Here is a 14,235-nt window from a genome sequence, read left to right as displayed (position 1 = left end):
CCGCTAATGCAGCGGCACCAGCGGCATTGACATCAATGTTTAATTCAGAATGAAAAAAATCCTTACAGGGATAAATATTGTTAATATTTTTAAACTGTACTTCTTTAGCTTTGGGTGGAATGGGGAAACTTATATATTGGCATCTAATTGACTTAACATTTTTTATTTTTCCGCCCTTACTGCTTGGGGTAGGTGCGGACGTGCAGACTTTGCCGCCATCTTTAACCGGGAGTCTGCGGCAATCGCCATTCCATATTCCCTTCGATAAACTGTTGTATGTCGACATTTATCCGTTTCCTAATTATGACAAATAATTAACTTTATTAGGATCTTAACATCAATTAATACAATTATTAATAACAGCATAGCAGCTCTCAGCTTCAAGTTTAGTGACCCCTGGGGAAAAAAGTTCAAGGCGATTTTTCTTTCATAGGTTGTAAGTTCAAACAACTTTATTTTTTTTCATTAAACAATGGTTACATATTATTTCCATTAAACGAGACATACTCTTCTTTCTTTTTTTTTAAATATTCAAACAGAATACCTGGTGGTGTAGGGTACACACTTGCCTGACTTGAGTCCAGACAGTTCCGTTCCCATTCATTAACATTGCATGAGTCCGAATGGTTGTAAATCTTTTTATGTGGCTTGTGATTGGCAGGCAATTGATCAATCCAAGGTGTAGAAACTTGAAAGCCTTTTGCTCATAGACAGCTGGGACAGAGTTCACCTGCCCCAAAACAGGATAAGCTGTAGGGCTGAGTATCGATTCAAATTTCCAAAATCCATTCGATTCGATTCAGAAGGCCCCGATTCGATTCACGATTTTCGATTGATTTTCGATTCAGTTAAGGATTTCAGGCAGTACCAATTTTACTTTTATATGGAAGACATTCTCAGAAGTATAAATGCTGCAAATAGAAACTTCTTGCTCTTAATTGCCGCATTAGTATGAAAAAAATTTATTGGATTATTTATTGTGTGCTTGTTCAAAAATTCAATATGATCATGAAAAAAAATTGCATATTAAATCACAACCGCAATATTGAAGGGGGAAAAAAATAATTAGATTATTTTTATAAATGGTTCAGCCCTACTTTTTACACAATTAGTTTTCCGATATGTGTACGTTCTGAACTTCTCGCCACTGCTGTCAAGTCGCTTTCACAGTCCTTCTAAGTCTCCAACTTTTCTTCGGCTTGCTCGCTCTGCTCCGTGTCAGAAGATTGCCACATGACGTCGTCCATATCCGACAGCGACGCAAAGTTGCCCTCTTGCTCTCCGTCATCTTCTGCCGTCGCGAGTTGACCGGAGCTGCCGGAGGCCAAAGGATTCTCCCCCACGTGCGTTCTCATGTGCGCGATGAGGCACTCGATACCCGTCAAACTCTTGCTACAAACCGAGCAAGTGAACGCGTTCTCCCCGGTGTGCATTCTCATGTGCTTTCTGAAATGCGAGCGACGAGAAAAACTTTTAGCGCAGAACGAACAGGTAAAAATGTTCTCTCCGGTGTGCAGGCTCATGTGTATTCGGAGATACGAGCGACTTGAGAATCCTTTGGAGCAAACGGAGCAAGTGAAAGGTTTCTCAGCGTCGTGTATTCTCATGTGTTGCCTGAGATAAGATTTGTGGGAGAAGTTTTTAGCGCACACGGGACAAGCGAAGGGTTTCTCCGACGTGTGCGTGCTCATGTGCAGCGTGAGGTAATTGCTGCACGAGAAACTTTTGGCGCAGATCGCACACGCGAACGGCTTCTCAGACGTGTGTATTCGCTTGTGTCGTTTCATTTCAAACTCCACGTAGAATCTTTTATCGCAAACGGAACATGAGTACGGTTTCTCCCCCGTGTGTATCGCCATGTGTCGCTTCATGTTCTGCTTGATGGAGAATCGTTTATCGCAAACCGAGCAGGCGAAAGGTTTCTCCCCGGTGTGCGTTAACATGTGAGTTTTCAAACTTCCTTTGTTGGCGAAGGTTTTCTCGCATACGGAACAGTTAAATTGTTTGCCGTCGGTGGGACGCGTCACGTCGCCTTCGGAGTTTTTCAGAGTGTCCGACGGTTCTTTGGGGTCGTCGCTGTGGTCGACGTCAGACGACTGTGACATCGTGTCTTCCATATCCGACAACGGGGCGAAGTTGTCCGGTTGCGAGCGGACATCTTCGCCGTGTTCTCCGTCCGCTTCCGTCGGTACGTGTTGACTGGAGCTGCTGGAGGTGCAAGGTTTCTCCGCCGCGTGCCTTTTCATGTGCATTTGGAAATGCGAGCTGCGGGAGAAACTTCTGCCGCATACCGAACACGTGAACGGCTTCTCGGACGTGTGCGTCAGCATGTGTCTCTTCATTTCAAATTTATCGTAGAACCTTTTATCACAAAAAGAGCAGGAGTGGGGTTTCTCCCCTGTGTGTATGGCCATGTGTCTCCTCATATTCTGCTTGAAGGAGAATCTTTTGTCACAAACAGAGCAGGCGAAAGGTTTCTCTCCGGTGTGTGTTACCATGTGATTTCGTAAAACGCTTTTGTTGGTAAACGTTTTGCCACATCCAGAGCAAATGTAGAGTTTGGTTTCGGCGTGATACGTCATATCGTCCTCGGACTTCTTCTTTTTGCCTCTCAGCAGTTCTTTGGCGTCGTCGCTGTGATCGGTGTCGGAAGACTGCGACATCACGTCGTCCATATCTGACAGCGGCGCGTATTCGTCGGCTTCCGCTATGTGTTGACTCGAGCCGCTGGACGCCAAAGGTTTGCCCCCAGTGTGTGTTCTCACGTGCTCCTTCATGGCGGCCTCGTCTCGGAATCTTCTGTCGCAAACTGAGCAGGGGAAAAAAGCTTTCCCCTCCGCGTGCACGCTCATGTGTCGCTTCATGTGATGCTTCAAGGAGAATCTTTTATTGCAAACGGTGCAGACGAAAGGTTTCTCCCCGGTGTGCGTTACCATGTGGTTTTTCAAAACGCTTTTGTTGGTAAACGTTTTCCCACATTCAGGGCAGTCAAATAGTTTGTTGTCGCCGTGATGCGACCCCTTTGACATTTTAGTTTTCAAAGCTTCTTTGTCGTCATCGCTGTGATCCGTGTCGGACGAGTGTGACATCATGTCGTCCATATCTGAGGGAGGGGTGCCGTGTTCTCTGGTAGATTTGATCGTCATGAGTTGACTTGACTTCTCCTCGCTTTGAGTGTGATGAAGCTGCAACGACGGACCTTCATCATCTTCACTCTTCACGTGGATGCCGGTCCAGGTGAACTCCGTAACCTCCAGCTGCTCCAGCTCTGGAAGCTTCTCCCCGGCCTGATTGCTCCATATGTCCTCCTCTTCCTCTTTAATGTGGTGGGGCTTTGCTGGATCCTCACACTGGGTCCAAGAAGGAGCCCCTTCTTGACGCCCCACTTGCTGCACGTCTGCATCAAACAAGGGGAAATAACAACAGTTGTGTGGGTCTTGATAATAAAAAATAAAAAAAATCCAGGGATGAAAACAGGGCTGAACAATTTCAAAAACAGCGCAATGTAGTAGAATGTCATTTTCAAATTGCAAAAGAAACAAACTAATGAAATGTTTTACTTTTGAAAAAGACTATAGTTGTTAAGCAAAGCGTCGACCATTAATTGACGTTTACTGCACAATTTATCACCAAAGCATCCAAATGACAAACACAGACTCTTGAGAATGTTTTATATTAGTTGAGATCTCGCTAGATCTCGAACGCGATTGGTCACATCGGCGGCTCTTTTCAACTCTGTATTTTTGCAGTTAAAAACCAAACCTTTCACCTTTAAACAACTAATCAAACAATTAAAGTTACAGAGAAATGTTAGAGACATTGTTGAGTAATCGGTTAAGAAAATTCCCCTCCAAAATGTTAAATCGTTGAGTCAACAAACCTGCTTTTGGCGACGCCACATGATACTTGGAAACGTCATCCCGTCGTCGTCGCTCGTTCTCGTCTTTGTTTCGCCAAAGTTGCTCCTCGTACTCCGCTATGGTTCGCTCGAACAGTTCGATGACCTCCTCGACGGCCACGTTTAGTCGCTGCTTCACCAACGTTCGCAGCATTTTGACTTTGCACATTTTTTTACGCGATGAAGTTAGCGACGTGCGCTAACCTCGGCGTCCCCCTGTTAGCAAGCTAAGCTAACTCGAACAACTGCAGAATCCGCTTTGACGAAACTCAAAGGAAGCGTTGCTTTTTCAGATGTTTGTCTATTAGATGACATACATGTGTGGGAATATAAGCTTTAAGTAAATAAAGAAAATAGGGAACGTTCGCGGTGGCTCTTAGAACGACGTCCTGCTAACTTAATCTCATTTCTTCTTTTTCTTCTTCGTGAGTTAGGTATGAGTGGCAAACGACTTCCGGTTGCATTACCGCCACCCTCAGGGGGAGCGTAGCTCAGGCCTCGCATTTGATACATTTTCCACATTCGCCATAAAAAAATATACAGTATTCAAATTTTTGCATATGGTATCTCAAAAAAGTAAATACACCTTTAAATTTCTGCAAATATTTGTTTCCATGGGACACTAATGAATAAATACGACATTCATTTATTCACTATTGTAATGTTTCTAGAAGTATTGCAGTAAATTATAAGAAAAAGTTAAGACACCCTGCAGTTTAGTTTTTTTTTTGAATGACAAAGAGGAAGATAAAAAAAGTTAAATCGAATATTTTTATTTTAAATCAACAATGGTTACATTGTCCACTGTCCAGGCTTCGTGTAAAAAACAAAAAAAACAAAACAAAACATTTATATCTAATTCATTAAAAGTGTCAGCTACGTATTCACTTTGAAGTCTTAAAGCAGGTTATATCAAATTAACACAAGACGTTGTTTCAAAGTCCTGCAGCTTCATTTACTGCTGTTGTCATCAATCATAACACATTCAGTGCAGTGAGTGTTTGTTGCCAGTGGACTGTCTTACATGTAAATATAAAAGTAGCCAACCTGACTCCATCCAGCTCATTAGGCCACACCCATTAAAGGCACACATCCAACACACGCATACTACAGTATCTTATTTCTAAATTCATTTATAGTGCATGTTCTTTACTTGATCAAGCACAACTGCCATCAAAATATTCAACAGTTAACAATTACAATTGTCTTTAAAAAAATAATAATTTAATTAAAAAATAATAATAATTTTTAAAAAAATCAAGGTTCCAAACTACCTAAAGTGGTGGAATTTTGCCATAAAATTTGAGAAAATATTTTTCATCAACGCTCACATGTACAATCAGTAAATTTACTGATTTTTAAGAATATATATATATATTTCTAAATGTTTTTTTGTTGCTGACAAGGTACAGCTCCACACTACAACCTATTTATCAGGAATAAGGTGAAAATGTGAATATTTACATTGCAAATAGATTTTCTACTTGTACCATTATTACTCAAATATTCGATAGAATAATCTATTCTAAAAAGATTAGTTTGCGACAGCCCCAATTTGTTAACAAAATAAATAACAGCGTAATATAATTAAGATATTCATATTAAAATGATGAGTTCAGTTAAATGCGGCCCTACATAAATTACAATTGTGCAAATTTGTATTTTCAGATTTCAGGATTTTCTCTTGTTGCGGCAGCGTAAACGTGTCCCCTGCATTAAACGGGCTTCAGCGAACTGTACTTCCAATTGTCCCTTTCTGCCAAATGTTTGTTAACATTCAGAGCAGTTAAAGTAGCGAGTTCTAACTCGTCTCTAAAGATTCTTCCAAAACGTTTGACATCACGTCGTCCAAATCCGAGAGTGGAGCCACGTTGTCGTCAGCTTGTTCGCCGTCCGCTTCTGCTGTCAAGCCGCCGGAGGTCGAAGAATTCTTGGAATTGTGTTTGCGCAAGTGCTTTCTCAGATAAGCGCTACTAGACAAACTTTTGTCACAAACCGGACACGTAAACGGTTTCTTGCCGCCGTGCGTTAACATGTGCTGTTTGAGATGTGACCTATGCGAGTAAGTTTTGGCACAGAGTGAACAATTGTAAGGTTTCTCCCCAGTGTGCGTGACCATATGTTGTCTAAGACACGAGCTTTGGGAGAAACTTTTAGCGCAAACCGGACATGGAAACGGTTTCTCCCCAGTGTGAGTCCTCATGTGGACTCCCAGGTAAGACCTATGAGAGAAACTTTTGGAACAAACTGAACAAGTAAAAGCTTTCTCCCGGGTGTGCGTCACCATGTGAATTTTCAGATACGGCCTGTGAGAGAAACCGCGGCCGCAAACCGGACACGTGAACGGTTTCTCCGCACTGTGTCTTTTCATGTGTTGCCTGAGGTAGGACTTGTGAGAGAAACTTTTCGCACAAACCGAACATAGGAAAGATTTCTCGGCGGTGTGCGTGCTCTGATGTTTTTTCATTTCAAACTTATCAGGAAAAGTCACGCCACAAACCGAACAGGTGTTGCGGTTTTCGTCCGTGTGCATCGCCGCGTGCCTCATCATACTGCGCTTGGTGGAGAATCGTTTGTCACAAAATGAGCAAGCGAAAGGTTTCTCCCCACTGTGCATCATCATGTGTGTTTTTAAATGACTTTTATAAGCAAATGTTTTGCCACATACGGAGCAGTTAAAGTGATTGCAATCGTCTTGATGCGTCACATCCTCGTCAGGTTTCTTTTTACTCTTCAAAGCTTCTCTGGAGTCGTCACTGTGATCCGTCTCTGAAGAGTGTGACGTGCTGTCGTCTGCTTTTGAGCGCGGCTCTTCGCAGTGTTCTCCATCAGCTTCCGTTGTCATTTGTTGACTGGAGCTGTCGGAGAGCAAAAGTTTCTCCCCGGTGTGTGTTTTCATGTGCCTTCTGAGATGGGAGCTGTGATAGAATCGTTGCATACAAACTGAACAGGAAAAAGCTTTCTCTGTGTTGTGTGTGCTCATGTGTCTTCTCAGTTCAAACTTACTCAAGAACCTCTTCTCACAAACCGAACAGGAAAACGGTTTCTCGCCTGTGTGAATTGCCACATGTCTGCTCAGATTCTGCTTGAAGGAGAAGCTTTTACCGCAAACTGAGCAAGCAAAAGGTTTCTCCCCACTGTGCGTTATCATGTGCGTTTTCAAAGCACTTTTGTATGCAAACGTTCTGCCACATTGAGAGCAGCTCAAGTGTTTGTTCTCACTGGAATGTTCACCTTTAGACTTCTTATCAATCTTTGGAGGTTCTCCATCACCTTGACTTGAATTCCTGCCTCTGCTCTCCCTTGGACTGGGATGAAGCTGCGAGGGCTGACCTTTGTCTCCCTCACTCTTCACGGGGACGCCAGTCCATGTGAACGTGACGACGTCAGCCTGCTGCAGACACTCCGCCTCTTCCTCTTTAATGTGGGGGGCTTCTCCTGGCTCCTCCTGTTTCACAGTGGAGCTCCACTGCTGCTCACAAGGAACGTCTTCTTGACTTTTCGCCAGCACCTGCTGCATGTCTGACACAAGGAAAGCACAGCTGTCAGTGTGCAGTGTTGACACTAAGCTAGTTTCACTACTCAAAATGACATCATTGACAGTCCTCAGGCAAAACGAAGCTCCTCACAGTTGCTGAAAAGTAGAATAATAACTCGAACTAGGCAGGAGGAGTAGTTCTTAGATTTTTTGTGTTACAATTAACTCTAACGTTCGGGTATTAGCGTCCTCGCAGCCGCTCTCGCGAGATCCGACTTGGATTGGGTACACCCAAAATGGCGGCTCATTTAAATACAGCACTTTTGTACAACGGTTAATAATCAACTTTTGACTTTCACCAACAACAATAACAATTTAAAAAAAACGAGGTAGTGTTATATACATCAAAACGACTGTTGGATAAAGACCTGACAATAATGTTAAAGAACTACACGAACCTGCTTTGTGTAGCTGAAGACGAGGCTTGGGAAAAGCGTGTAGTAATTTCCTCTTCTTTCTTTTTTTTTATCTTCCTCGTATTCCACGGTCCTTCTTTGAAACTCTTCAAATAAGTTTCCACGTTAAGTCAGCGTTTCTTCAAATCTCTCACTTCCTGCTTCTGCTTACTTAACGAAGTGTAGCGAACTCGCTAAACAGCTCAAAATTAGACGACTTTCTCCACCGGAAACAAGGAGAACGTTTGTCTAAGAGACGACAGACTTGTGTGCTAATAGAAGCGAAATGTAATTAAAATCAACACAGTGTGAGTGCTTCCCTGTTGGGTTTTAGTTTTAGCTACGCGACATGCCGCTGTTGTTTACCTTTTTGAGTATGGCGGCGGGGGAGGGGGCATATTTTAGGGCGCATTACCGCCACCGTCAGGAAGGAGGAATGTAGCTCGCCTTGGGAAATCTACCAAAATGTACAGTATTCACTTCTACCAGTTCATTCATCTTTAACTACTAAAAGAGAAGAGTATTCTTCTCAGTTTAAATATTTAATGGACTTTACACATTTTTAACACAACCCACACGAGTTCTCTGCGAATAACCAAATTTCAGCTTTCTTGCGCTGCTTAACTAACTAGTTAAGATAAGCTTACACGTGCAACAGCAAAGTCCACTTCATGAAAGGGCAATTAAAGTGTTTTTTCTGCTAGACAAAACATGTGCGGTTAGAAACACAAAATTCAAATACTGTAAAAACAAGCCGTTCTTGTCTGTTACGTCCAAGTGAGGTTGTGTGAAACGTCTTCTTCTTCCAATCCTTGGCGCATTTGCAAGCAACTTTTAAGTGCATACCGCCACCTACTGTTCAAGAGTGGTCGCTCAGGTTCCATCCATCCATTTTCTTGGCCGCTTTTTCCTCACTAGGGTCGCGGGGGTGCTGGAGCCTATCCCAGCTGGCTTCGGGCAGTAGGCGGGGTACACCCTGAACTGGTTGCCAGCCAATCGCAGGGCACACAGAGACGAACAACCACACTCACATTCACACCTAGGGACAATTTGGAGTGTTCAATTAACCTGCCATGCATGTTTTTGGAATGTGGGAGGAAACCGGAGTACCCGGTGAAAACTCACGCAAGCACGGGGAGAACATGCAAACTCCACCCAGGAAGGCCGAAGCCCGGACTCGATCTCACGTCCTCTGCACTGGGAGGCGGACGTGCTAACCAGTCAGCCACCGTGCTGCCCGCTCAGGTTCCATTCATCCGAATTTGATGTCATCCCATCAAAAGATGACAAATGTCACAGAAGCTCCACAAAATGGATGGTGCAAAAAGCAATGATGGAGCATATAGCACAAAACAGTGGTTAAAAGATTTTATAATTAATAAACATATTAATAACAAATTCCTTGAAATTAATCAGTCACAAATGCACCAAGATTGAGACCTACACGAATGGCTGCATTTACTTCCATAAGCACTAAATCATTTGACCTCATCACAAATATTTCGTTCACATTAGAAATAACATTTGTTTTTGAAATGTGAATAACTACAAAAAAAAAAAGGCCTTTAGCATCTCGTTCTGACTTGAGACGCTTGGAGCTCAACAGTTTCTACGCAGTGTGTCTTTTCATGTGCACTTTGAGAGTACTGCTATTACAGAAACGTTTGGCACAGAGAGAACATGTAAACGGTTTTGCCTTCTCGGTGGAGTGCCTGCGCATGTGTCTGTTCAACTCGAACCTTTCGTAGAATCGTTTAGGACAAATTGAACAGGAATGGGGCTTTACCCCAGTATGGATCACCATGTGTCTCTTCATATTCTGCTTTATGGCGAATCTTTTACCGCAAACTAAGCAAGAAAAGGGTTTCTCGCCGGTGTGCGTTAACATGTGTGCTTTCAAACGTGCATTGATGGCAAACCTTTTTCCGCATTCAGAGCACTTAAACGGATTGCGATGATTGTCATGTTCCGTATGACTCGTCGTATCCACTTTTGACTTCTTTTTAGTCTTCAAAAATGTTTTGCCACAGTGACTATGATCAGTGTCAGACGAGTGCGACATCATGTTGTCCATATCGGATAGCGGAGTAAAGAGTGAGTCCGATTCAGAGTAGACATCTTCATTGGCTTCTGTTGTCATGTGTGGACTTGACTTCCCCTCACTCTGACCGTGCTGAGACTGTGAGGACTGAGCTTTATCTTCTTCCATCTTAACATCAACAATAGTTAATATGGGCTTGTAGACATCAGCTTCCTCCTCCTGACCATGGAGCTGCTCCTCACCCAGACATCTCCACACATCCCCCTTTTCCGCTTTAATGTGGGGGCGCTCTTCTGGCTCCTCAGAGGGTACGTTTTCCTGCAACATTTGTTGCACATCTGAACAAGACAAAGAAAGCACAGCAGCGTGTGAAAGTGTACGGTTAAGACAAATTGGTTTCGCTAAAATTCTGAGCTTACATCACAAATCAAAATGGTGGTCAACTTGGTGAAAGGAAGCTCTCCGCTCATTTAAAAGCATTGGACTTTGGATCGTTGTCATTTGATTAATGAGGATTTCAAAATGTGATGCAATGTTGTATGACTACTATAGCCGTGTTTGTATGCTAGTCACAGGCTAAAGCAATACAACACGCCGTTTGTTTTCACCGTGTAAAGAAAGCATTTGCTTTGCGGAAATATCAGAAATGCCCGGATGTTCAGAAGTAGGGTAAACATACCAGATATCAGGCTAAATCGGAGTATTTTCCCTCCCATTCTATTTTCCCACTTTTTATTATTTTTAAACAGGGTTGTCCTTTCACAATGTCAGACAAGTAGTTGATAAAATTTGCAATATCCCTTTTTTTAAAGTCGTTCAAATGACTGAGTACGTGGAAATAAATCAACCAACCTGCTGTGTGTAGTCGAACGGAAGGCTTGAGAACAGCGTGCAGTAGTTCACGATGTCGCTCGTTCTCTTCTTTGCTTCGACAAAGTTCCTCCTCGTACTCGGCTATGGTTCTCTCAAACAGTTGAAATATCTCGTCGACGGCCACGTCCAGTCGCTGCTTGACCAGCGTTCTCAGAATTCTCACTTTGCACATTTTTAACAAACGAGTTACGAGCTTGCTTAGCTGTGATATGAGAATTTCTGCGTCTCTCGCGATGCTTAACAAGCTAAGCTAACGCGAGCGATTGCAAAGTCCACTTGGACGAAAGTCCAATTTAAGTGTTTCCTATTAGACAAAATACGTACGGTTAGAAGCAAGTAAAATGAAACCACAAGAGGTCAACCGCAACGTGTAAACATCTCCGACACGCCGCAGTTGTTGTTCTTCTTCTTCTCCTCCTTCTTTGTGAGTTTAATTGGCGGGTTGGCCAACATCTTTTGAGTGCAATACTGCCACCTTTAGGACTTTATTTTAACGAGTCTTGACAAAGAAGTTTTGTCAGCTACTGTTCCATGCAGTTTAGAAATTAGCACTGCACATAAACATAGGAAAATAAAACACTGTACTAGTAATGATTGTAGTGATTAATGATAAATGTAATCATTAATAAATAATTCAATATTTGGGTTTTTATAGACTTAAAACATTTATTTTACACTATTGACCATAACATAGAGAGATATGACAAGGTCTGGCAGAAAAGTGGATACAAAGTTACTTGGATAAAATATTTCAATGTTTAATTTAATAATGAAAAATCAATTAATGATCACTTGCGGGGTTCTCTAAGGATCTGTGCTGGGCCCTCATTTATACAATACTGTATATGAATGATATCAGCAATGTTTCCAAAGTCTCAAAATATGGCTTTACAACTAAAAAACACTTTACAGCTAAAAACAAAACAAAAATCATTGGAGTATTTATTGATGACAAACTTTGGTATTACATAAATCCAAGTATGACTTAAGATGTCATTATACACACTTTGCTGTTCACTGCTACTGCTATACAAGATTTATTGTGTGGAAATTAGAGGCAACACGTACAAAATCAACACTCAGCCACTCTGATTATTATTATTTTTTTTAAAGGGATACTTCACTCATTGAGCCATTAGTATAATATTTTGTCTATAATTAATGTGACAACTTCATTATTTTTCATGAACAATTAATACCTTTAAATACAAATTTTGCCACTTGTTGTCGACTGAAGATGACATCACTTGTGCTGAGGAAGTAGGTAACAACCAATCATGGCTCAAATTGCAGGCCAAAGCCAGAAAACAGGTGATTGGTCGTTACCTATTTCCTCAGCACAGGTGATGTCATCTTCACAGTTGACAGCAATCGGAGAAATGTGTTTTTAAACGTATTACAAATGAAGTTATCAAATTAATTCCGGACAAAATATTAACATTTTACTGCTGAAAATGGCTCAAGTATCCCTTCAAAAAAAGAGAGACATTTAAGTTATTACTTGACCCTGCTACATAGGACCAACCAATCCACTATTTACCAACATAAATGCAAATTTCAAACCTTGTTTTCCGCCATTTTGCCACATTTGAAGCAGCTCAAGTGTTCTCCGTCAGCTTTTGTTTTCATGTGTTCGCTTGACAACCGAGAGCTTTCTCCGACGTGTGTTTTCACGTGTCTTCTGAGCGACGTCGTACGAGTGAAGCGTTTTGCACAAACTGCACAAGGAAAAGGTTTCTCCCCGGTATGTATTCTCATGTGTACGCTAAGATACGACCTACGAGAGAACGTTTTGGTGCAAATTGTGCACAGGAAAGGTTTCATCCCGGTGTGTATCGTCATGTGTGTTTTCATGTCGTCTTTGTCATGAAATCTTCGAGCGCAAACTGAGCATGTGAAAGGTTTCTCCCCCGTATGCCTTCTCATGTGTCTCTTGACATTCCGTTTGAAGGAGAATCTTTTATTGCAAACGAGGCAAGAGAAAGGTTTCACTCCCATGTGTGATACGGCGTGACTTTTTAACCCTCTTTTGTTGGGAAATGTTTTCTCACACTGAGAGCATTTGAATCGATTGTAGTCAGTGTGATGCATCGTAACGCCTTCAGATTTGTAATTGGTCTCCAAAGGGTTGATGTTGCTGTGATCGGTGTCAGAAGAGTTTGACATGTTGTCCATATCTGACAGTGGAGCAATGTAACGTGTGTGTGATGCTTCGCAATGAACTCCATCTCTTTGTGTTGCGGTGTGTTGACTTGATTTCTCCTCACATGGGGTGTGATGAAGCTGTGAGAATTGACCTTCATCATCTTCGTTCTTCACGTGGAGACCAGTCCATGTGAACGTGTTGATATCAGCCTCGTCATTCAGCTTTTCTTCCTCTTTAATGCACGGAGGCTCTGCCGGCTCCTCCTGCTTTTCTTCTCCAATCGCCACAGACACCTGCTGGACGTCTTCGCCAGACAAGGGACACAAACACAGATGGAATGGGAATTGGGAAAACTACAATTTTTGGACAAATTATCTAGTCATTGTTGGACCAAAATATAAACAATTAGTATGGATAAAAATAAAAACTACATTAAAGGTATCAAAATTAATCAACAATTACCTGATCATTAAACAAATTAACAACTACTATGATCACCTTTGAACATCTTTACCAGAAAACAAATGCACGAAACTCCTCTCGCTGTTCAAATTCAACAAAGAAACGGTGAGTATTTCTGCGAGAACAGAATTGCAGCATACATTCGTCTGTTAGGTTTGTTTGTTTCCCCCCCCCACCACCGGCGCTTATTGGTTTCGTCCTGCCCAAACAACGGCTGATTGCCTTGGTCCGATCCGCCGCAAACGTATCAGAGGCCGGAGTTTGTGAAATCACAAATACCGCGAGAATTCATCTTGCTGGCAAGGTTAAGCAAATATTACTGTCTTTAAACAGTACAATGCTGTTGAGTGTTATTTATCTATTCTAAAAAGTTCTTTAAAATGGGGGGAGAGGGGGGGGGCTTGGAACCCATTGCATTTCCGTTGAGAGCAGCATAATGTTTTTAAAGACATGAATAACGTGAGCAATTAGTAAATCAACCTGCTCTGCGTAGTACAACGTGAGGTTTGAGAACAGCGTCTAGTAGTTCGTCTTGTCGTGCTTTTTCCTTTTTAGTCCGACAAAGTTCCTTCTCGTACTCCGCTATCGTGCTCTCAAACAGTTGAAATATCTCTTCGACAGCCACGTTTAGTCGCTGCTTCACCAACGTTCTCAGGATTCCAACTTTGCACATTTTGACACAATCGCGTTAGCGCGCTGCTTAGCTTTGTAGGTAATGTCAGCGTAATTGGTTACTGCGCATGCGTGCAACTTCCGCCGACTAGCCAACTTGAAATATCTACGGATCGCCTTGAGGAACAAAACATACCGAAAAAAGAATGTTAAAAACAATACATGCCTAGGAAGAGTTATCTTCCTTAATTGGCTTAGGTTCTTTTAGCA

The 14,235-nt window shown here is 42.2% G+C and overlaps 3 protein-coding genes and 1 pseudogene across 5 annotated transcripts; all 4 read right to left on the bottom strand.

Moving 5' to 3' along the window:
* Positions 1 to 432: 432 nt before the first annotated feature.
* LOC144063129 (uncharacterized) lies at positions 433 to 4,396 on the bottom strand. The gene is made up of 2 exons (XM_077585123.1): positions 3,881 to 4,396; positions 433 to 3,397 (listed from the first exon to the last, which is right to left on the bottom strand). Exons 1-2 carry the CDS (start codon positions 4,065 to 4,067, stop codon positions 1,176 to 1,178), a joined length of 2,409 nt encoding a protein of 802 aa, XP_077441249.1. The 5' UTR covers positions 4,068 to 4,396; the 3' UTR covers positions 433 to 1,175.
* Positions 4,397 to 4,680: 284 nt separating this feature from the next.
* Positions 4,681 to 8,689, bottom strand: LOC144062663 (uncharacterized). Of its 2 annotated transcripts, none has more exons than XM_077584264.1 (2): positions 8,198 to 8,689; positions 4,681 to 7,420 (listed from the first exon to the last, which is right to left on the bottom strand). In XM_077584264.1, exons 1-2 carry the CDS (start codon positions 8,241 to 8,243, stop codon positions 5,700 to 5,702), a joined length of 1,767 nt encoding a protein of 588 aa, XP_077440390.1. In that variant the 5' UTR covers positions 8,244 to 8,689; the 3' UTR covers positions 4,681 to 5,699. The 2 variants fall into 2 exon arrangements, with proteins under 2 accessions (XP_077440390.1, XP_077440391.1); XM_077584265.1 differs by having other exon boundaries at positions 7,835 to 8,688.
* A 496-nt stretch (positions 8,690 to 9,185) lies between these two features.
* LOC144062725 (uncharacterized) lies at positions 9,186 to 11,188 on the bottom strand. The gene is made up of 2 exons (XM_077584388.1): positions 10,725 to 11,188; positions 9,186 to 10,210 (listed from the first exon to the last, which is right to left on the bottom strand). The coding sequence occupies exons 1-2, from the start codon at positions 10,915 to 10,917 to the stop codon at positions 9,441 to 9,443; spliced, it is 963 nt and encodes a 320-aa protein (XP_077440514.1). The 5' UTR covers positions 10,918 to 11,188; the 3' UTR covers positions 9,186 to 9,440.
* Positions 11,189 to 11,673: 485 nt separating this feature from the next.
* LOC144062681 (uncharacterized) lies at positions 11,674 to 14,076 on the bottom strand (annotated as a pseudogene). Its single transcript, XR_013296433.1, has 2 exons — positions 13,834 to 14,076; positions 11,674 to 13,195 (listed from the first exon to the last, which is right to left on the bottom strand). The product of XR_013296433.1 is annotated as an uncharacterized LOC144062681 (transcript).
* Between the last annotated feature and the right edge of the window lie 159 nt (positions 14,077 to 14,235).

Source organism: Vanacampus margaritifer, chromosome 13 (genome assembly GCF_051991255.1).
Source record: "Vanacampus margaritifer isolate UIUO_Vmar chromosome 13, RoL_Vmar_1.0, whole genome shotgun sequence".
NCBI classification, from domain to species: domain Eukaryota; kingdom Metazoa; phylum Chordata; class Actinopteri; order Syngnathiformes; family Syngnathidae; genus Vanacampus; species Vanacampus margaritifer.
The sequence above is the reverse complement of the archived record's forward strand: the minus strand, read 5'-3'. Positions and strand labels throughout refer to the sequence as shown.